The sequence below is a fragment of the Poecilia mexicana genome, unplaced genomic scaffold (genome assembly GCF_051168715.1).
Source record: "Poecilia mexicana isolate PSO_F unplaced genomic scaffold, ASM5116871v1 scaffold_8, whole genome shotgun sequence".
NCBI classification, from domain to species: domain Eukaryota; kingdom Metazoa; phylum Chordata; class Actinopteri; order Cyprinodontiformes; family Poeciliidae; genus Poecilia; species Poecilia mexicana.
In genome coordinates this window covers 15,092,479-15,117,222 of record NW_028263377.1, presented here as the reverse complement: position 1 = coordinate 15,117,222, position 24,744 = coordinate 15,092,479, and the positions used below count along the sequence as shown (strand labels likewise).

General features: G+C 39.0%; 1 protein-coding gene across 2 annotated transcripts in view; it reads right to left on the bottom strand.

Annotated features, from left to right (window-relative positions):
- The window catches only part of prkcab (protein kinase C, alpha, b), a 105,781-nt gene that overhangs the window by 27,126 nt on the left and 53,911 nt on the right, over positions 1-24,744 (bottom strand). For both annotated transcript variants that reach the window (XM_088008335.1, XM_088008336.1), the window contains exons 4-5: positions 4,531-4,642; positions 1,489-1,617 (exon numbers count right to left, since the gene is read on the bottom strand). In XM_088008335.1, the coding sequence (XP_087864461.1) occupies positions 1,489-1,617; positions 4,531-4,642 (241 nt within the window). The remainder of the gene's footprint in view (positions 1-1,488; positions 1,618-4,530; positions 4,643-24,744) is intronic.

The window sequence follows — 24,744 nt, the reverse complement described above, 5'->3', positions numbered from 1 at the left end:
TTTATATGCATGTTTTGAAATCAATAACAAAGGGTCTCTAAACCCTTTCTAAAGAAATTGCTTTCAGATCATGAGATCAACTATAAGACAAAAATAAAAAAGAATGACTGAGTTCTGTTTTGCTCATTCGAAGCTATTTAGTGCAAACAGCTTCTGCACTAACAAGCATGAAAGCTAATGCTTTATTTTGTGCTGAAGGTGCTGCTCTGTGGATTGCAAGAGTGGGAACAGCTAACTTCTTCTTTGCTGATCCACCTCAGAGACACCTGTTTTACTACATGTGTTTACTTGTGCTTTCAGAGAAATTAAAGCACCAAACCAAAGCCTTTCTGATTTTGCTCTTTTATTTCTACTTACTTTTTTGTTGTCGTTTTAATGAGCTCTTTAGAATCAGTTGCTGGGTTACTACTGTCCACATCTTCAACCTTTAATCTTGCTGAGTGTCTTTGACTCATCGGGGTCGTGACCTGTATGATATTTGCACTCTGAACAACAGCTGTCCACATAATTAGAGTTACCTTTGATTTATGTAAGTGCATGCCTGGCTTTAATCACTATTTATAAGAAAATAACACCAAAACTCATCTACTGAAGCCCAACAGAACTGTGAAAGTAGTGGGATATTAAACACCTGAACACCATTACTGGATCTGAGCAAAAACTCATATGTCTAATAAATGAATTACTTTATCTACATCTTCAACTGCATTGTTTGTAAGCTACAGACATCTGCCAATCAGCTGGTTTGTTGTGACTATGTGCTATTTTGTGCAATTTCTAGTCTGGTGGAGTATTTCTGTCTTCATCAAAATGAGCTGTTTAGCACTGCAGCACAGCTAGCTGCAAGAAGAAGTTAGAAAACAGACAGTTTAAATCTACATGAGTTATTATTTCAAGATAATTGCCAAGTGGCAGTAATAATTTTCTTAAGTAATGCAATGAATGAGTTAGAAATCAGGATATATTGATGTCAGTAGCTATGAGCACATTGACTCTCTGCCACATTGGCATCAACACATCATCCATGGTGCTCTGCCTCATGTATTTGCACCTTGGACTAAATCGTCTAAGGTGTTTCCAGACGTTCTCAGATACTAATTTTTATATTTCCCATCATTTTATTTATGCTACTACGAAACTTACTGTAATAATAGCAATCAATAAACATCATGGAAAACCTCCTTACAGGAACAATTTGTACGCATATTCATTTTACTGTAATGGTTAAAAAGTTGCTGTTTAGTCACATAAGAGAAGCACTTTGCTGCAGATCTTGGCATGAGGAAGGGCTTTCAAATACAGTTCCATTGATATTTTAATTGTTCATAAATAAGAGCAAATAAGCCAGATTTTTTTGTCCAGCATCTTACAAACCCATCTGGAAGTTAATGGCTAATGTCACACTAAGAGTCAGCTGTTTTTTGTTTGTTTGTTTGTTTGTTTGTTTTTTTTTTGCAGACTTAGTTGTGGGTAGAGATGAAAACCAACCTGTGACGTGTAGCCGGTCCCCGCTGACCTCGATCTTGAGGAAAATGCGGCCCCGACGCTCAGTGTGGTCTGTCCCGCACAGGCTCGGCACATTGACCACACACTGCTTGTGCACGTTCATGTCACAGGCTGCAGGAATGCAAAAGACAAAAACAAGCAACTCAGCTTACAGGTGAGTGGGATAACATGATTCCTGCATGTGCGATCTTTTAATTATTTTTTTTTCCACCAGGTTCTTTCTCCCAATGTTGTAAGTTGAAGGAAATCCATTTGCTGTTGAGATAAAATGGGGGAGTTGAGCACATGAAGAGAGAAAGTTTGGTTATTTTTAAATTTGTCTGGGTTTAATGATGTTCATGCAATTTGCAAGAAGCTGCAAGGAAAACTCTCTGCCTCTCAGGAGGAAGTACAAAAATAGTTTGAGGGGTTGATGTTATGAGAAAGAAATGAACTAGGAAGCTAAACCAAAGTAGTTTAGAAACCATAAAAACAAATTTTAGCTTTAATAAGTCATAAACCTGCAGTCGGCAAACATCAACCTATGTTTCGTACTTCGGCTTGTACAAATTTAACTTCAAGGCCAATAAGAAATCTTCTATTTGGGTAACTTTAAAACACAGCACCATTGACGGTGCATGTGGATGTAATATTAGTGATAGGTCAACTTTTGCATATTGATAAATATGCAAAACATACAAATCTAAAAAATAAATGTCTGCTAAAATAATAGAGAAATTCTTGTGTAACAGTTAAATCAAATACTCATTTCACAAAATGACATGAAATTACTTGTTTAATTTTAATGTGCTGTGTGTTCTTTTTTTAATTTTTTTTGCAATCTCTCTATGGTAAAATTAAAGTATAATAAAAAAATTGAGAGAGTACATTCCATTTGTAAGGGAGCAAACATAAAAACACAAACCCCACTGTACATGACTGCAAAAGTTTATCAAATCAAAAATATCCCCAGACTAGTAAATGTTTCAACCTTCCTCAAGCGACAGCTGGAAGTTATTCCCACATGTTCTGCATTATGAGGCGCTTGTGATGCAATCATCTCTACTGCTGCAGATCAAATCTGCTGACTGTTGGGGGAAAATTGTTGTTGTTCTCAACATTTGCCAATATTTGTACCCTGGAAATGCACAGGTGCAGGCAATCTACACTGGGAGGTTTTCCAGCACAGGCTCGGATAATTGTTGCCATTTTTTTGTTTTCTTGTTTCGGTTTGACACAGCAGATATTACTATGTAAATAAGTTTATTCCTCATTTAAAGCTCATCTACAGTATTTACATCTTATCCTGATCACATTTCTATGTATATCCATCTATCTTGACGTGCTAGGAAGAGAAAAGGAGAGACAGAATGTGTTGAAGCAGATTGTAATAGCCCTGGTCTCCTCACGTTCATTTGTTCCAGTGTGCTCTAATCACCATATATGATTAGGGCACCACTGGAAGCCCATAGATGGATGTGCCACGTATGAGGAGGAGAAAGGGAGGCAGGGTGATAGATGAGGATGGAGCTGCAACAGATGAGAGGACAGGAGAGAAGAGGTACAGTGAGGGACAGAAAGTGAGAGGAAACTGAGCGAGTGATGAAGATTTAGCACACAAGGTTCCCACAGAGTATTCATGTGAAAACTTCAGACTGATTCTAGAAGGCTAGAGAGTTAGGTCTTCAAACACAGTGTGGAAAAGGCAGAATAAAGGATGCAACTGACAAATAAGTTATATTTTACAAGAAAGAAAAGAAGGCAGGAAGGACACAAGTGTGAAAACAAGGAAGAACATAAGCCTGTTTATCGTAATGTCACGGCATCACAATCGGAGAGGTCAAAGGTGGATTTGTTGGTGTGTTTTGTATTATGCTGAATAACTAAAGTGTGGTTGAGTTTAAGGTTACAAACTGAAGGACATTGTACCTCAAAATCCCAAAGAAGCAAATCAACCATGACTGTCTGAGAACTGTTCTTTTTCCTGAAATGATGCTTTGTTTTGTTTATTTGTTTTTTTTTTTGCTCAACACATACAAAAGTAGCACTTTTGTCAGAAAAGTCTGGAATATTTTTCCCAAAAACCTTGAGGATCATCAAGATGCGTTTTAGTGTTAGATGGGTCTCAGGGTGGGTTTTTTTGTCACACAGATTTTGGCCTTGAAACTCTCCCATGGATGCCATTTTTTACTCTTGTTACATCGTGAGCACTAACCTTAATTGAGGTTGACAGTGCTTTAGATGTTGTTCTGCTGTGCCAGTCACTTCTGGGAATAATAATTACATATACTGGAGTACCAAAGTCTTAGTAATGTGTTTAAAGCCCTTTGTAGGTTGATAGATGTAACTTTTTTCCTGTTTCATGTTGCTAGACCAGGCCTGCATAATTGATTTCTTGTTTTTACTAGTCTGATAGAAATTACTTCTGAGTTGCTAATAACATTTAGCCAAAAAAGTTTACCTATAATTTTACAAAGGGTACCAATTACATTTTCTCCCAGACACAGGCTGTCTAATGGACGAATGAAAAGTGATTTTTCTATTCATGAGGGTTATCTTTCTCTGGTATTAAGATGCATTTCATTACAAGAAAAGAAATCTATAGTGAAGAAATACTCTCACATCACTGTACATATGGGATATTGTTGATGGAAAGTGTTAAGTCCAACAAAAGGTCCTTGTGGAACACCTGTCAACAGCTTCATTTAAAGATATTTCAGGATTTTGTATCAGCTTGATCAGCTTAAAAATAAAGAATGGGGAATAAATGGGCAAAACCATGACTTCGGTTCGAGAATTGAGGACGGTCGGATAGTTTCACAATAGCCGAAGACAGGGGAGAAAAGTCAAAAGTGGAGAGTGTGTGGGAGGAACGGGATCACAGAAAGGTCTCCGTGGGGCAGAGCGGTGAATTCTTAGTGGGCTGCAGCACCGGGCTATTCCCATCTGTTCTCATTAGGACTGGCTCAAGGAAAAGCAGTGCAGCATATTCAACACAGGTGCACCCACACACACGGACAGACACACAGATGGAGTAACACTCACTGTCACATTTCATCCCCTGGTGGATCAGTCCGTACAGCAACGATCCACAGTGGTCACAGAACGTGGGGCTGCCGTATGTGTGGATCTTGAACTTATGCTTGCTTCTGGGGTCCTGGGGGGAAAATTTACATGAGACAAAAAGAACAATTGAACGAGATATTATAAACCTGAATTAGGGTTCAAGTAAAGTCTCAAAAGACTCACAGAGAGAGAGAGCTGTTTTCATCCCTGAAACCACATGGCGAGCATGACGTAAAAGGAGACTCCCACAAGGATAACAGGGAAAGTTAAAACTGGATTGAGGGACTTTTACATATAAATGAGCTCCACTTACATTCGGTTTCTCAACACACGAGCCCGAGGAAGCCTATCAGCACCAGCTTGCCAGAATTTCTAATCTGTTTTTGCGATGACATTCCCAGAGTGGTGCACCAGCAGCAACGCATTTTATATTTACCACCTGTGACAGTTTCCCCTCAGATGGGGAGGGGAGCAGCTTCCGGAGTGGAGACAGAGTGCGGTACAGCAGCTTTAGGTTTAAAAGCAAGCCTGTGTTTTTGAGGAAGATTAAAGCCTAGATGAGAATATGCAGTTCTGTCGTAACGATTTTTGGTCCACATTTATCCTGACTGAAAAACAGGAAGCGTTGAAGAGAACATATGCTAAAAAAAGTCTTCAGAAAAATAAGAGTTTGGGAAAGACAAATGCATTGTGTGAAAAAAATATCCAGGAACGTGGTTCTTTGTATTTTATGAACACATCAAATAGAAACAAGTAACACAAACTATATATAAAAAAGGGAAAATATGGTGATGTGGGCAAATATTACTTAATTTACTTAAGAAAGGAAGGAAGAAAGGAAGAAAGCATACATTCGGCTACACAAAAACAAATATTCAGTGTTTCAGAAACATTTGCTATAAAATCCGTCGATCAGCATGGCTTAGTCTCATTTGCAATGGACCGATTCATACATTTTTCTGCCTGCACTGTGTTAGCTGAGGTTAGCTAATTTCTGCAATCACTGCAAAACAAACATGGCTCTAATTAAAGCCCTGCAAATGAGGGTGGATAAACCCCCATCAGCGTCGCCTCCATCATGCTGAACTGTGTCAGAACGGCTGCATGTGTAATTATACAGGCCACCGACTGAGTAAGAAAGCCTACGTCGCTGAAAAGGGCCTTTTTTTTTCCACAAGCCGGCTGCATTAGGTAAACAACATGATGTCAGAGAGTGGGACCGAGGGATGGTAGAGGAGGAGACGTCGAGGGAATGTCAGCGTTTTAAAGAGAAAGGACTTCTGAGTACTACGTTTTGACAGATAGGGGTATGAGTCAGGAGTGTGAGGCTCTCTGAAAACTTTTATTAGCATACTCTATTTGGGAACATCTATTTTTTTTTTACTCTATTCCCCCAGTATTTGCTTTTAAGTGTTCATTGTGGTCGTGCTCTTTCGACCACAGTTTTCCCTCATGAATCGTATTAACCAAGCATTTCATTTTGGGAACGCCGACTTTCGTTTAATCGAAACTTGATGAGTGAAATGTGTCCAGTTGGGGGCCTGAGGAGCAGAGGACAGAGAGTCTTTTTTTGGCTTGTGTTCAAACATTTCTTCACTCACTTGTCTAAGTAACCATGAAGACCTAGAAACTTTTATTGCAACGTTGTCTTCCCTTCACATTCAGTAACTGTCTGTTTTTCTGCTTTTGGTCTTGGATAAAATGAACCGTGAGGAGTTAGTCGTGAGTCTTCGACAGGAGAAAAATGCATTTTGAGATACAATCTTTGCAGAGCCCAGGGCTTCAGCATGTTTTAGAGTGTGCATGCCAGCATGCATTTTCTTCAGAATTTGTGCTGGAGCTTTTATGTTTGGGAAGACATTTAGAAAATGCCAAATGACCTGTATGTCATTTAGATATTACAGTGAAAAAGGCAAATATTTTGTACCAACACATACACAACTAAATATACAAATAAATATAAACGTAAAAATTTAGGAAAGTAATTTTACAACCAACTGGTGGTTCATAATTGACTTTCTGAGACATTTTTGTGGTTAAACTTAGCTTCCTCCAAGAAAATTGACAGCTATTAAACTGTTGCAAATCCCTGACTGTTTATCAAGCGTTTGCATACAAGCTCCCGTGTGGCTTTATGAACACATATTTCACTAGTAACCTAAAAAACACATGTGGTTTTAGAACATAAAAGCATGAAACCCCTATAGCAACAGCCCATAAAGTAAAACAATGAATCTGTTAATGGATATAATTTGTGAATAAGCACAGAGCTCATGACACACTCGATAGCACACTGTGAGTTGTGTAAGTGGCTCATAATGCTAGCAGCTTACCCATAAAAACTAATCTACAGTTTTACACAAATGGGAAAGCTTCTTCTGTGCAATGCACACAAAGCAGGGAGCGTATGGTGAAAACAAAACAAACACAGTTCAGGTTGAAGCAAATAAAGAGACGGTAAACATGATTATTGAACAAAATGATCTTCCCATTTATGCAGATGCTTTGCAAATTCATATATTTGTGTCAAACGCAGCGACTGAATGACATTTTTATCTTAAATGTGTTTGTTTGGCTTAGTGGTACATTTTAATATTTACGTGTTAAAACCTTCAGTAAATTACACAAGATCCTCAGTGAAACTAGCCGGGATGTTGCCTTACGCCACTCCTCTTGATTCTCATCTACCTCCAGTGTTGTGTCTGGGATTTGTCCCATTACGATGGATTTCTCTTCTAAAATACTGAGCAATCAAAGTCGGAGCAACAGGAATGTTTAAGGCATTAAAACCATCTCTTTTGGCTCTGCACCTGCCTCAATGCAGTGGGGGATGAATGTTCACAGAACAGGCGATTTCTGGTAAGCTTCATAGCATAGTTTCTTTTATGATAGAGCTTTATGATAGAGCTGGTGCATTATATACCTGACAGCCAAACTTTAGTGATTGGATAAAATCAATTCATCATTTGAAACTGCCCTGGTCCAGAACCAGGGCTGTTAAACTAGCATCATAACGCCTTTTTATTCATGCCACTTTACTGAATATAATCCCTTTTGTTGTTCTTTTGAAACTGTTGAACCCTATGAACACAAATGCTCAGAACAGAACATAGTTTACTTCTTAGAGGCATTTTGCAAGCGTTCAGTCATCCATCAGTGGAAAAAATGCTTTAGGGACTGAAAGGATAAGAAGACTGGAAGAAATTTGCTTCTGCTGTGGTGTCAATTTACACACACTACTATTATTGTTTGTTTATCTGCAACGGTTCTTGACTGTTTAATACCACCTAATCACGAGTATGAATGCAGCGACAATGCGAGCTACAAACACATGCCTGCAAACCGCTGCAGTGTCACATTAAAAACAACTTCACCTGAAACGTCCTTTCAATGACTCAAACACAGGGCATCACGCTGTGTGGGTAAGATGCTAGCAGACAAACCTGTGACACGGTTTGCACTGAGGCGAGATGATGAGCCCTGCGAGGGAAACAAGGGCCACATCATGCAGAAGAACGAGGAAGAAGTCGAGCACACTGACTCAAACATTATTCAGGCTAATTTTACTCAGGCGTCTACAGATGTGCCAATGTGCTATTATCTGTCAGTGCCTGATAATTAGACATTATTAGCATAAAGAGGCAAGTTAAAGATTTATGTGATGAGGAGATATTATATAAAGCTGAGTTAACATATGCTTCATGGCTGGATGAACGGATGAGAAAACTGTAGATACTTTTTTTTTTTCTGATTGCCTTTTCTAGACCTATCCAGTCTGTGAATGCTTGAAGCCCAACATCACATGAAAACTATTTCCTTCCTTAATAAAAACTCTTTACCGATAAATGTAAAACACTGGCAGCAGGAGAGGGTATGCTTCCAATGAGTACAACTGAGATTTAAAAAAAACGTGCTTTTGCAACAAAAAGAAAAGAGAAAGAAAACAAAAACACGCTCCCCAATCAAAGGCAGCCCACTGGAAATTAAATGAACTGCATGTGAAGACTGCTGCGCTCACCATTTTCCTCCTCTCGGAGATTTCAGAACAAAAAAAATAGAAAAATGTGTGCGTGCACTGAGCCAGCAGTGTGCCCTGACAGCTAAGACGGATGTTTTGAGAACACCTTTAAGCTGAAGCTGCTCCGTTTCTGCTCTTCAGCTCTTCTTTGTGTGGGATTCTGAGCTGCTAATTTGACAAACAACAGATCTCTGTAAGATTTTCACCTTTAATCATATGAACAATTGCGGGTTGAAAACCTGAAGATATCAGTAATGGAGCTAAATCAGCACAGAACACCCTCTGTGCAGCACACATGAGCTTAGCACACGTATAAGAAAGGCAATTTGAATACAGCTATTTCACAGGTCAATGACCTCTATGCTGATCCTTCCTCAAGTGCACATATAGTCTCATTTGGAAATTAGAAAGTAGAGAGACAATTGAGATTCGGCTTCTTTTAATAGACAAAACTTTCAACAGGCGACACAATTAAAAAAGTGCTTTAAACTACTGTACTTTTTTATGCTACTCAGTTAGGTCTGATTTTCTCTTTCTAATTTATTCTTTAAATACAAACAAAACTCTTAACATTGTCTACTTGCAATAAAAGCTGAAGCAATCAAGTAAGAACAAATAGTTTGTTGAACAAGATAAATGGGAAAACAACCAAGAACTCTGAGTTGAGCCTGATTGTATTTGTGCTCTAACTTTTAAATATTGACTGATATTTTAATCATTTATCTTTGGTGTAAATTCAACACCATAACTGTCACTTCAAAATGTTCATATTGTTTACAGTTAATGCCAAGATTAAGGTAAAATTCACATTAAACTTAAATCTGACATGCACACGAACATTTCTGGGCTTAATTACATGTAAAGCCACTCTGACCCGCTGTCCAAATCACCTCGTCAGACTCGGCCTTGAGTTTGCACAAAATTCTTGAGGTGCAGACGTTGTTAGGCAAACTTTTCCGCTGTTAGAGTAGGTCAGAATGGCCCGGTCAATGTCCGGACCTTAATCGAAGGTTCACAGAAGCTGTGCATCCAGTCTGACTGAGCTTAAGTTGTTTTGGAAATGCAAAATGGTCAAAAAAGTAAGGGGCACTGGTAAAAGGTGGTGTCAAAGAAAACTTACTCAGGTGGGCTGAATAAGCTTTTCAGATTTTTATTTGCAGTTTTTTTTTCCATTTCCTTCCATTTCACTATGCCGATCCATCACCCCACATCCCAGTGAAATACATGTACGTTTTTGTTAAAAAGTTCAGACTGTTGCAAAGCACTATGTGCATCTCACAATCAAGTCACTTTGTGATAAATACATGTTTGCTAAATATCATGCCGAGGTGTTAAATAATAAAAAAAAGAGACAGATTAACAAAAAATAAATTCATTCATTAATTAAAAGATGAGGATCATGGTGTGACTCTGTGTATTTGTGTCAAGAAAAAAAAGCCCTTTGGGGAGCAAAGTGAACAACTGAATAGTTGCCATGGAGATAATGGGTTAGAGAAAATGTAGCAATAGATTGAGAGTCACTGGAGAAAAAGGAAACTGTGAGAACAAGAGGAAAATCACTGAGTGGCTTTACAGCATCATGTGCACAAGTCTGCAGACCAGCAGTTCTAAGACAATAAGAGAGCCACACTTATAAATGAGATGATAAAAGGAAAGGAAGAGAGGAATGAAGATCAGACTGAGAGCTGGATACATGTGATGAAATGCTGCCTTCCCTCCAGGCTGAAGGTCAGCTGTTCGGCTGAATGAAATGACCAAACGGGGTTGTTTTTAGCCGAGAGGATCCTCAGAAATGCTCTGCTGGTAGCGCCGACCCAAATGCAGTCAGGCTCACCCTTCAGCCTCAACCGAGTCTCCAAAAGTCTGACGGTGAAGGGCGCAAACTGTCTAATATGCACTCAGTGAGCAAAAGAAAAAGAAAAAAAAAAACGCAAAGCAGTTTGCCTGGATGTTTTATATTTACATCAACTTTACTTTGAGGGAGAAAAAGATTTTTTTTTAAAAAGTGAGAGGCTTGTTACACATAAACTGCAAGAGATGCTGAGAGAGATTGATGTGAAAAGAGAAAGACCAATGGCCTCAGTTTAACAGATAAAAATGAAGAAAGCAGAGTCGAAGAGCTGGAAACGGGAAAATGACGAAGATGGACCTCAGGGATGAGGATGTGTGTGTGTGAATGTGTGTATGTGGGTGGATAAGTACAGGTGGCGTCAAATCTACAACCCAAGAGTTGACACTCTTTCAGCTATCCATTGTGGTCCTCAGTGAACAAGCCCACAGTGTAGCTGAGAGAAGAAGGCGTCTTTTGATTCATTCCAATCAAAAGATTTGAGGCTAAAAAAAAAAAGCCTCAAATTAAAGCTTGTTGCCAATCTAACATAATAGAAGTTGTAGCAACAAGTCTTTTTCTTAATGTAGCAGCTTTCAATATCTAGAGACTGACATTTTTTCCTGTTCTTCCCAGATTGGAGAGTTTCTGTGAAAAGCAGTTTTCCAGTCCTGTTAGGAGATTCTCCTTTGAATTTCATTTGGGCTTCATATTAATCATTCCAGTACTACAATATGCTTTAATTTTAACTACTCCACTCTAGCTAAAGCTGTACATTCCCACATTTTCTTCACGTCTGACTAGCAACCATGTCCCTGCAGAAGAAACATCCCCACAGCATGACGGTGCCACCACCATGGTGTTCAGGGTGATGTGCAGCGTTAATTTTCCTCCACATAGTTTATAAAGACGTTGACGTTTTTGGTTGTGAAAAAGTTCAGACAATGTAAATACTGTTGCACTGTGAAATCAGCTTCCACCACTTTTCTCCCATAGGTTTCCTGTATTCTCTACATGCGACAAGCTGTAGACAGAACCTCTCCCATCTTTCTTTCAACAGTGTTATATCTTCAATAAAAAATAAAAAAAAAGTTTGAAGATAAGTTTCTAACATGAGAAAAAAATGGAGAATTTAAAGGGAAAATTTACTTCTGTAAAAAATTGTACATTCGACTCATCATCTAGCTTGATTTGCAATGTTACAGCTCAAAGTGTTTAATGTCAAATGAGATCACACAACCATAACTCACCAGGACACATCTGTCATCCCTTTTCATACGCAAACATGTCTGCACACACCCAGCAGGTGATTCAAACCCAGATTAGCGTACACAGCCACCTGAGCCCATGGGGGAGTTTTGTTTTCACCTGTCATATGCTTTGCTTTGAGCTGGAAATCAGTTGTTTGATGCTGATATGAAAAAAAATTTAAAAAAAGAAGACAAAGATGGGAGAGCTGACATTAAATATTCTAATACAGTACAAATAAGTTATATATTCAGTGAAAGCTTTGCATTGCAGAAATGATGGAAGCTTTGAAATGCCTGTAAGTTAAAAGCAGCCTGGCCTTCGTTCCACACGTAAGAGGAGACTTTAAAGGCGACGGCTGCGACTGTAACGTAACCAGATTCATCTAAGCTCTCAAACAATGACTGTAATTACACTTGAACTGACAATTCTTCACTGATTTAGTAAGCAAGATGACATCTCATTCTCTGTCCCTCCCCACCTGCAGCCTCCTTCATACCATCCATCTAAAGCCATTCAATTAAAGGCAGATCTAAGCACTGGAAACACTCGAACTGACGAGCTTGTTTTCGTGCTCAGAGAGCCTCCGTGTTTTAATATTGTGCCGTTTCTATCCTCGCTGATGTTATCTGAAGTGATGGTATGCTTGTGTGTTTGTGTGCTTCCGCCCATGGCCTGTATGCCCTCCTGGCGGCGAATGTGGGCTCCTTTCGTCTGTTGTTCGTTTTGTGCCCTTTCTGATTTCCATGCCTTTCCGGTCTCATTAGTGAATTAAACATCAAAATGCATTACGATATCAAACACGGCATGGACATACATGCAAATGTGTCTCCTAATGCATGTGAGCAGACCAAAACAGAATATAAATGAACAGGAAGCGGTGCAGGGATTTATTAAAAAATATTTTTAGGATGTTGTCATTCCAAAAACAACAGGAGGAAATGCTGAGATGGTTTACTTAAAAAATAAATTCTACGGTTAAAGCTCACTGCATTTGATTAAAAACGTGAATCCAACACGTTACTGTGGATGATAGAAGACGTGGTAAGGAGGCCTTTTTTTGTTTAGGTGTGGAGGAGAAAGTAGGCATCTAAAAGTTGCAAGTTGTTAGCTCTCATGGACTGAAGTTGGCCTTCTCCTCATTTACAGTTAAAGTGTCATTTAAGTGCTAATTATTGAGAGGAATCTTCTGTTGATTGCCTTTATTGTCGGATTAACACCCTTGCCATCACTCTGAACAACATTCTCACACATGATGCGACAGCTCTAATCGTTCTCCCCTGTCGTGAGCAAACACCAAACCCCTTCAGCCAGCAGGATGGCAGACAGCTGCTGGACAGGTGAAAGCCTGACTAATGACAGTCACAATGTGGAGAACTGCTGTTGCAGGAGCTTTTCATTTTCTTATTAGATCATTCACAGTCTATTTTACAGGAATACAACATGGACGTGCAGCTGAAAGTGCCCTGCGCGATAGTTGCAGTGGACACTGATGCAGAGCTGAAGGATCACGAAGACAACTGAAGCACTGTGGAAAGGAGGAGGCGCTAAAACAGCCACAAGAACGTCAAAAACATGGGGAAACACTGAATATATCACACAAACAGACTTCAGTCCAACAGATCATGACAGAATTTATTTTACATGAACAGATAATATGATATATTACCTTTTGTTTCCTGAATTAACGTCATTCATAATCATTGTAATGTGCACTTTTCAATCTTTTTACAATATGCAATAACGCTCAGGAAACGTTTCCTCTATGTGACCTATTCATGCAGGATATCACAAAAAAGCTCTTCCTATTTTTAAACAAACAAGTTAACTTCATTTTAATTTAATTCACAAAGAGATACTTGTGAGTTATTACTCAGTAAGGTAATACTGTTATTGATTACAGCTTTTAAGAACACATTAGGTTTCTCAGCAAACTAAAATCATCATAAGACAAATAAAAAATGTTTTTTTTTAATACCAAAATGACCTCATAGCTATCAAGCAGAAAGTCACAAACACCATCCATGAGAAGTTTAAACTACAAAAGACAATTACTAAAGAAGCTGGGTCCCCAAAAAGTGATTTATCCAAGGACATTTGTTGGAAAATTGAGTGGAAGAAAAAATATGAGGTAGAAAAAAAGTGCACAAGCAGTTAGCATGTGATGTAAGGCCTGTTTATAAGTTGGAGGGGGCAGGATTGCACAAACTTTGTTTTTTCTTGGTTGTATGCAAAGTTTTTAAGAATACTGAGACGCACCCGCAATAAGTTGCTGCAAAATATAAGAGGATAAAATATCTATGAAGTATTTTAAAACAGATTTAAAAAGGGTGGACATGAGTGGATGGAAAGACAGATAAATAAGATAGAGTTTGCAGAGTGTAGGTAGTTTCTGAAACTATATTAAAAAAATGGATATCTGACAGGCACCAGATGACTTGCACCTAATATTAGCACATCAAACGCCCCTCACAAGTCTGATCCCCAACACTTTCCTGACAAAGCTGCTACAGAATAGCCTCTTTATGGCTTCAAGTTAAGATATTATTATAAGATATGATCAGGTTATTTTTACTTTGTTATCCACTTTTTAATGTTGCTGCTTAATTCATACACACTATGCACTCATGTCATTCACTGCCAGGAAAAAAGACAATCTCTGTATTTTATTAAAAAGTTACGGTTTGAAAACAGTTTATACTTCTGCCTACCTCCTTTTTCAAAGAAATAGTTATGCAAATAATGGTGTATGACGTTTTGAAATAAACTACTACACAAAAGTGCGGTTGTCTCAAAAGATTTTTTTAGGACTCATAAAAAACAGGACGTGCAGGAATCCCTTGGTTTGCGAGCAGCTTACAGTAACCCTCCGTCTCGTCGTCCTGTTGTTGATTAGAGATTTCAGTCGGCTCCGTATCATCACAGAAGGAGGTAATATGTCCTCGCCTGCTGGAATCCCACATGCTCATCCACCTCTTTACACCCAATCCTTTCCTCATTAACAGCAGACCCATTGCACACTTATGATAGTAAATGATGCTCATCTCTCCCTCTGCCCACACTTCACGCTACTGCCATCTGTTTTGGAGATGAGGGACGTCAAAGTGGAGAAAAAAGGCTAAAGTAACCATAAAACTACACTTAAGTTAAGGTTACTGATAAAGAGATACTGAACTGAGCAGACGCAGGTGTCGGGTTGTTAATCCCTCCCCGTTGCGCCCTAATTAGGAGTCGAGGAGAGATCTAGAGTTGGGATGCATTCAGACTGCACCTCTGAACACACCCTTTCATCGCAACCCCGCTTTCATGATCAAACACAGCCTTTAATTAGCCTGACTGAGATATGAGGTCTGCTTTTATATGCAAGTACTTCGATGTCTGGTGGCCTTTGTCGGATTTATTAATACAAAGGCCAAGCGGGGGTCTTTAACCTGTGAGAGTGTGATCACTTCCTGTTTACCCCACCCTGAAAGTAGGGGTCTGATGACGGCTGCCGCTTTCGCTCTCAGGTAACTTGAGAGTGAAGTTTGAATCTACCAGGATCAGAGGGGAACTCTCTTATAGAGGTTTTTTTCTTTATTTGCTAGCACACACTCTGCAGATTTCATTATCACACTAGGAACAAGTAAGCTTGACAGTTGGAGTCAATAAAAATATTTCAATCTCACATGTGAGATTGAAAAAGCAACATTTTAGTTTTCTGTGGAAGGACAAAACATTTCTCCAGAGTTCATGTTAATATTTTACTTCTCAGGCAGAAAAAGGTGACATTTATTTGACTAGTAGTAGGAGTATAACAGTATTTCTCATCAAATTGAAGCTAATAATAAAAAAAAAAGACAGAAGTGGAACTAGCACATTATTTCAGAATACTGTCATACAGAGAGCCAATGATCACATAGTCACTGATGGAACCATGAACTTTCTCCTGAGCAAGCACATCTAAAGTTTAAAGGTAGGCCTAGTGTTTATACCCATCAGCTAATGATAACATAAACAAATGAAGGGGTCATGCTAGAAGTCTCTACTAGTTGATTTTTAACCTGTAACATAACGACCACTGGCTGAAAGAACATTTCTATTTCCAGGGTAGGCTCACTTCTTTCACAAACACGTGCACCTTTTTTTAAATTTTTGTTTCAACCTTAAACGTTATTATCAGAGCTAAATAGTACAAACTTGAATCCAGACCTTCTACACTTGTCTTTTAGGAAATGCCAGACGAGAGGAATCCACTGTTTTCCTCTGCTGGTTAAAATCATTTACACCGGATAACTCCTGGTGCGTCACTAAAAAGAAAATCCTAACATTAGTTACAAAAAAAAATCCTTAAAGTTAATTAGACAACTGAAAGAAAACACCGCAAAACTGAAGAACAGAGAGCAAACCAAGACAAGCAGTTTCTGTGCAGGTGGAGCTGGAAATAATGAGTCCAGAAGCACACATGCAGAGAATAATTGTTAGCTAAGAATATCCATGAAATAATTGCTCACTTTTTTTGCTGCTTTTACGCCCATTTCAGTTCAGCGCTTAATATTTAAACACACTGTTTTACTGGAACCGTGGTCTCCATTTTACAAGAACAGAAGCTAACTAATTAAAAAAATGCAAGCCATCATTAAAGTTTGAGGAAAGAAAAAAAGAGAAAGGAAGCAAACTTCTAGGCTCATCTGTCACCTGTTTTCCTCAGCAGCTCTTTTTTTTTTCTTAGCCCAGTTTCTTCAGTGTATTTATTAAGGTTTTCTCATCCTAGAGAAGTGGACGACAGGCTGTGGACGTACCTGTGTGTTAATCACTGTGAAATGGGTACAGAAACCAACAATGAGGACAAGTCCCAGGAGGCCTTCTCAGGTGGAAACTATATTTAAGCGACGCATAGTTTAAACCCTGATGTGAACATCCATAAAGGGTAACAAGAGTGAAAAAAAGCACCAACATCAAATATGATGCCAAAGATTTCTATGAAAGTGCTCCGACACCATTCCATCACAAATGGGGATTCATAGTTTTTACAAAAACAATACTAAAAAAAAAAAAAATCTCATCTCTGACTAGTCCCCCTGCAGCTCAACATCCTTAAAAAGATATGAACAAGCCATTAAAAAAATACTAATTTACTGGCCACTGCTGTCATGTGACATGACTCAAGTCTCACACACAAATCAATGTGTGTCCATTAGTATCAAGTTATTTTTGCCACGTAATGAAACACAGATATGTTTACTTTTCAGCAAACTCTGGATATTTTGCTTGCTCTGCATTTGCCCCCTCACTTTTAAGAAAAAATAATTGACTTCAACAGTTCACATGCATATCTGGTTGCTCTGCATGGCTTCATCCATCGGACAATAATCCTACTTCTACAAGTGCACAATTTATCGACGCTGCAGTTCACCTATAAGTGCCTGAGCTGAGAGGTCTTTCTGATCTGTCCTCTACAATGTCTGCTGAGGTCAACAGTGACACATAGGAGGTTGTGTACAGTTTGATGTGTGCAGACAACATCATCTGTCTTTTTTCTGACAGTTGAGGTTTTGGGGACTGGCAAAGAGTCCGTCCAGCAAAAATGAACTCCAGTTTATTTGTGCAACAGTGTTTCGTTTAATCAATAAAATATTCTTAATATTCTAGTCGTGTATGAGTGGATGTTAGGTATGTGATATTGAGTTTCTGTGTAGAGCTTGGTTGTCAGTCAATCCTTACATCATGTTCCACTTTTGCATGTACAAAATGGTCTTGACGTAATTAAATGCAACTGAAAGTTACTGTGTTAAATCAAATAGTTATCAATATTTCAATCCTCTCACATAATAACCTGTTTCTTAATAGTTATTACAACCAATATACACGGTAACTGGACCAAAAGCAAATTTCAACTGAAAAAAGGCACAACAAGGTTGTTTCAATAGCACAAAGCTCGTCGTTCCCAACGGCTTTAATCTTTAAGCCTTTCGTAAATCCTATATCTGCTGCGGTGATGAGTGTGAAATGCACAGCTGCACCTCAACAAACAAATCTCACAATGTAATAACCCCACCTATAGTTGCACATAAGAGTTGCAAGTAAAAACACTAAAGAGATGGTGATCCTCAGAGACAACCTGGGGCAAAAAATATGTTTGAAAGACAGACATTTGTTATTATTTTAGCAAGACAATACCATACAAAAAAATAAAAAATCCAAATTCAGCAAAATCAGTTTTTTTTTTAATAGCTAAAGAATGGCTTGCAAACAGTGAACACGTGCTCATTTGCATTTGACATTTCCTGCCAAATAAAGATGTAGTGCTGAAAAAATTTTTTAAAAAAAAGAGAGCTTTAACAACCAAATACTTCAATAGGTTAGATAAATACTTAAATATAAGACATAAATGCTACTAAACGTTTTCATATAAAAAATGTTTTCTTAAGTAAAAAAAAACCTGCGTCACGTTACGCAAACAGATGCTCTGCTGTTTTTCATCCTCCAAAATGCGTCTCTCCGTGTTTGGTGTAATGCCATTTGTCCTAAAACCCTCTGATATCCAGGGTGTTGGTGTGATTGCAAAGATCCTGCATGCACCAGCATGCAGGATCTGACATCTGGATTATGTCAGATGTTCTCTGGCTGGCACAGACACCACTCCAGCTCATGATGTTTCTGCTTGGCATCCAAAAAGAAGAAGATAACAAAAAAATCAGCAGATTACAGCTGCGCACCTCCATCATTTCTGTGCACGTGGATATGAAAGCCTGTCTGACACTATTCCTCTCATAGCTAATGTTGGTTTCTGTATTTCTGGTGAAAACCCAGCTGGGAACTCTGCTACATCCAGCTTACACAGTTCTTGATGATTGACTGCTTTCACATCATCTGAGAAATAAGCGGCCTTAAGATCGGGGCAAAAGTTCAACAGCTGGCCTGTCAGCGGGCTGCTAATCCAGCGGGTGGTAGCGATACGGGAACATCCTCAGCTGGCTTATCCATATGTACAACTCTCATAGCTGGACAAGGCCACATGACACAGCTGAGATAAAACAGGTTTAGGTTTGGTAAAATGGGCCGCTGGACACACCAATCGCCGCTGACAAACACAGTGGTCAACAGAAAACATATAAGCTTTAATTGCGATGAGTCCATCTGCTGCTGTACATGTGACCAATAAAGTGCTGGGGAATCTCAGACAGTCATATGTGATTTTTGATACAGAAATATGTAAAATAACATAACCTTGACAAAATCATAAGAATAATTTGTGAAGAGTAAAGCACAAAAAAATGTATTTTTAATTGAAAATTAATAAAAATCTGAGGAATGGATAAAAGAAAATCTGTAATAAAACCCAATAGAAATTCTAATAATGATGAGATTATTATTATTATTATTATTATTATTATTATTATTATTATTATTATTATTATTATTATTATCACACAAACATCTTGCAGCAAATTAGAGGAAAAGCAAACAATATTTTCATTAAAGACTAAAAACTAAAACCGATTTTAAAACAGGCTGAGTTCACACAGCCTCCACTACAATACAGGGATTAGGAAAATATTAAAGATTTGGAGGTTTAGTCTAATCTATTTTATTGAGACTGTATTTCTCAAACATGGCTGACTAATGACCCGGTGGGCCCGGCTGAAGCCAGAGAGATCAGTGACATCTTAATGAAGCCACAGCGCTTCCATGCTTCTGCAGCAGCAGGCTAAAGAGGAAGAACGTCAGAGTCGGGAGGCAAAATGAGCAGAGAGCGCAGTTCTGCTAGAAACCCGGGGAAGAAGAGAAGCAGACCGAAAGGAGAAGACAAAGCACAGAAACAGGCTGGAGACAGATAAATTAGAAAGTACAGTCCGTGCAGTTAAAATAGATTTATGGCATAAGGTTTCCCACTAACGTCCACCCACTCCTGACACACAAGGGATTCACTGTGTGTGGCTGAGGAGCATTCCCAACAGCTCAGGGCCTTTAATTATCAAAAAAAGTGACAACTCAAGTGGGAATTTTTTTTTTTATTTTCATTTTCTTTTTTGCTTCTTATTTCTTATCCTCCTCTACTCCCTGTGTTGGTGTTAGATGAGTCAGCCCCAGTAATCGTTAAGACGGGCCGTCACTACTGTCACTGCTGCTGAACATGGGAGTACTACTGGGGAAAGGTCTGCGTCAGCAAGTTCGCACACAGGCACACAGGCCAATAAAAGAGGAAAAGGAATGGACGTGAGTAAAAAGGGAAAGCGAAAAATGAGAACATAAACTTTAGTAGGTTGGACCTGTGTCGGTGGCGCATCAAAAGCCGACACACTAAATTAGGTGAAATTCTAGTATGACTGAAACTGTAGCACTTTTCAAAAAAGATGGGAAGCAGAAGTAAAACGGCAGTCTCATAGCGAACTGTTCTGTTGGGAACATATGGAACAATCAAATCCTTAATATGAGATAGATTTGGACTTCTTAGAGCTTAGCATAGATATGTAGATCATTCAGGGAGTTAATGAAGAGCCGCAAAAACAAGACAAATGAGATTTCTACTGCAATATTTTGGATCAAGTAAGTGATTTTAGCAAAGGTTTTGGGAATGAATTCCCTGAAAATCTGAGATGTTTAAATCAGAACTAAAACAACTTTTTTCTGCAGATTTTTTTCAAATCAGTCTCAATGATGAACTGTTATCCTGATCATAGAGTAACTGCCCAAAGATTGTTTTTTTTTGCAATGTCATCAAAGCTTAAAGGATTTCCTTATTTTGATTTAATGTAAAGGGTTTTAGTGTCTTTTAGTGCAATATGTATATAAACTAGCCTTGCTCAAGGGCCATAAAACTTGAAAATGAGAGTCAAAAATGTAAAAATAGATCTAAGCAGTGATGCCAGTTGTTAGACAATTATCAGGAGAACAGAGAAAGATCTGCCTGAGCCTGTAACATCGTCTGGGAGTATTTCCCTATCTGTTCACACATTTCGTGGCAGAGCTGAAATCTAATCTTCTGGAGAGGTACAGGAGCACACGGAAACCAAATGAGATCAGGTGAGGGTGGGAATGGTGCAACTCCCCAAGTCTACAGATTGTACTACCCTTAAAGATAGTAGGAGTCATGTAACCGCCCCTCCAAAAATGACCTAATACCCCCTGGTGATGCACTCAGGACTAAATCACACACAGACACCCTCATAATCTCTCAATTATAAGCTACTTTTTTTTCTATTCCAGCCCTATTTCAAGTGTTTGATGAGCCATGTGGGGAGAGAGGGAAGGAAACAGTGATGAGGGAAGACGAGAGAGGACCTGTGAGGTGACATCGCCAGTGAAGCAGCACAAACCGCTGTGGCTTTGTTGGAGAGATAGAGGCAGACACGGCTCTCAGCATGGCTTCGCAGCCCTGGCGCCTCATGGAGAAAATTGATTGCCCGGTTTCAGCTGTACAGTGCACATTTATTCACTAGGGCTAATAAATGTGCAAGATAAAGACCACTTGTCATTGTACAGATTATAAACTTTGACTCCAAGATGCGCTGGCAGAAATAGAACGCTACCAGGAGCTGATAGCGTAAGGAAACCTCATGGGATTAGGATGGAGAAATATGAGCTTGGATTTGGCATCTGGTTACACAATGTTTACAGTTGCGTAATTGAAATTGCTGGAGATTTCTGGCTGTAATATCAATTTCAGAGCTGCATTTTGCAGATCTAATAAACACTTATGGGAATAATTTTTTATAGAAGAAATAAATCTCCACCAAAATAAGGTTCAGGAAGGGCAGCCCTTTGCCTCAACTGCCTTTACAAAGTAAAGGAGGAGTAATGGTAATAATACCACCAGGAACAACATACATAACTCATAAAACTCCCGTCAGTGTTGTGTAATTATTTTAATGCTATGCATTCTGACTCTCTGTGTTTGCTTTATATGTATCTGGTGACGCTTGTTTCATGCAGCATAAGATGTTTTAGATGCCAAAAAGCTGGGAAAGTGCTAAAATCACAAAGTTCCTCCTTTTCAATGAAACCTATTTGCTGAGGTAGAAATATTGCATGTTTTTTTTTCCAGTAGTTGTATAGACTACTCATTATCTGATTGCTAAAACCCCAACAAGAAAAACTGTAGCAAAAACGTATATACTTATCGCAACATTCAGCATTCTTATGGAATATTGCACGTTTTCCTAAGATTGAAAAGCTCTAATTGTAACAGTTCAGCCTACTTTTTTGCAAAGTTGCAGCCATAAAATAAAATGCACTGATAGATGCAACACAAAATTGCAAATAATTGAGTAAAAGGGAAACCAAAGTATAGTTTTCAAATTTTTCAACAAATACAGTTAAAACTTCTCCCACTGACAGATTGGCCTTCGCCGCGCGGTGGATCTCTGAAGTTCGTCCAGCAATACCATGGTCCCGGTTCTTCGATTAATCCTCTTCTTGCCTTTTAGTTTAGGTAGACAACATTTGCCACAAAAGGTTTGCGTTTGGTTTTCAATCTGTCCAGTTTTGATTGAACAGTACTCTGAAAGAGTCTGCAGCGTGTGAGGCTAAGATTGGGATATTGTTCCAGAGCCTAACTTTGCCTGTGTCTGCTCTTCTCCTTGGTCGTCACGATGATGATTGTTCACTAATGTTTTCTGACAAATCTCTTTGTCTTTCACAGAATGGCTGGCTTTATACTGGGATTAAATTACACAAAGAGAGACTACGTTCTAAGTTACTCAAGATTCCTGGAGGCAATTTCTTAAGTGGATATTATTTAGGAGCTAACCAGTAAATGGGGACAAATGAAGAAAGAAAAAAAGCAAACTAATTTCTTATCCACTTCATCTTATGCCTCATCTGGGGTTTCTAGTAAGCAGAGAGATCTAGTGTTTTTTTGTTTTTGTTTTTTGTTTTCCCAGCACATGGGCCAGCTCCTCGGGGGAATCCCAAGGCGTTTCCAGGCCAGCCAAGAAACATAGTTCCTCCAGTTTGTCCCATGTTTTCCTCTGGGTCTCCTCCCACAGCGATGTGGGATGTGATGTACCTCACCAGGAGGCATCCTAGCCAGATTCCCAAGACACCTCAGCTGACTCCTCTTGATGTGTGGTGATTCTGTTTTTTTTTTTTTTGTTTGTTTGTTTTTTTACTTTCGATTATATTAAACTATTTCAGGCCCCAATACCTACACAAAAGAGATGCAATATGTGAGGCAAGTGAGCATAGCTTGAGATATCAGTTGGTGTGGAACAGCAGACAACTCGCAAGGCACTTCATCCAGAAAATAATATGTGAGCAGCAAGAACGCTAAAGATGCACAAGCTGCTCACGAGCTTAAGTGGCGCTTTCTCACATTTCTATTTTCAGTTTACAAAGAGCAAAATAATTTAAGACCTATTTACATCTATACCGCAGGAGAATACAGCGTGAGCACGCTGTGAAGAGTAAGCCTAAGTGAGAGATGCTTCAATAAAAATCACCGCAAACAAGTAAACAGTCAGGTTGTGACCATCTTCGACGCCGGCAAACTTGATGGAGCGCATTTCTGCCAGATCGAATACCAATACATATAAGGGAGAGGAACTTAAATATTTAAACTGAAATGAAAATCCTGTTATCCCACCTTTCTCTAGCCAGATCCCTCTTCAGCATCTCCCTGTGTCTCCTGCAGTCCCACCCTGCTGGTGACATTAAACACCGGGCTGCCTCCGCCTCCGGACTAAAGAATAGGTCAGCTCCCTGGCTGCCGTCTGCCAGCAAACACACACAGTTTACAAATACACTCACACACACACGCATGCACAAATCAGGAGTACGCCTGCGAGAAGCTACACACATGTATGTGCTTATGCCCACACCTCGTAAATTGCAGAAGCATGAATTATTCATAACAGTCTGAAATGAAACACGGTTGAGTAATTTTGTTACCTTTAAGAGCAAAATAACCATGGATTAAAAAACTTAGCACTAAACAACTAAATGAATAAAGTTAGCTTTTTTTAAGTGGCATTAGTAAACAAAGATTCAAATCAGTTGCAGTTGTTTTGATGTCATTATTTTACCACATAAGTCACATGTTCAAATGATGAAAGACAGAAAGCAATAAATTTTCTCTTTTCCCAGCCAGCATGTTTTTTTTGTTTTTTTTGTCACTGATTGACAGGAAGAAGAATAATGACCGAAATAAACCTCAGACTCTTTATTTGTCAACGTGTTTTTTTTAGAAAACGGTCCTGAAGGATGGAGCGTATACAGCAGCAGGTTTTCCAGGGTGTTGCAGTTGAGGAGCTAATGAGACAGCCGACATCAGCAGTGGCCTTTTTAATGATGAATGTTTGTTCGGTGGCTTCAAAGAGCCAACTGCATAAAGTTTTCAATATTTTCGCCCTCATCATATTCGAATGTAGTTTTTCTGACGTGTTAGTTTTTACCGACGCTGTCGAAAATCCTCCACGTCCAAATCACTCTTTTAGCCGTCTCTAGAAAAACAGAAAAATTCATCACAATCTCACACACATTACCTTGTGAGATTTAGAATAGCCAGCAAACAGTCGCGCATTCAAAATGAGAAAACTGCTGCGTTGGTATAAGCAGTGTGCAGACGCTGTAGGACGTTATAACAAGACACTGCAGACCATGGAGAGTCAAAAGGCAATTGCCCCATATACAGAGGTTAGACTCCTCAATGCAGCAATCCTGGGGTTGATTCCCAACCTTTCCTGAAACCTTTGCTGCATGTCTTCCCCTTCTCTCTCAGCTCATTTCCTGTCTGGTGACTGTCAATAAATGCCTATAGAGCTGAAAACAGGCAGAAGCAACTTTCTTTAGTCTTTAGTGTAGGGAAGGTGTAAAAAAAAAACTCAGTAAAGCAAGTAAATGGAGGCAGTCAGTTGTGCAAACCTTTATTCAGATGTATTCACTGATTTAAAACATTTGAGCGGTTCGGATTTCATGCAACATTTCTGAACTTATTTCACCTCTAATCCACACATACACTTGAAGCGCTGGGGTGTTTGCATCCTACTATCCCTGGTCTTCCAAATCACTCTTCACAGATGCCTGAATCATGGGAAAAATAATATTTCTACAGGGCAAATCTATATAATCAGTGCATATTCAATAGCTTACAGAGGCACATTAACACCTATAAGTTAAG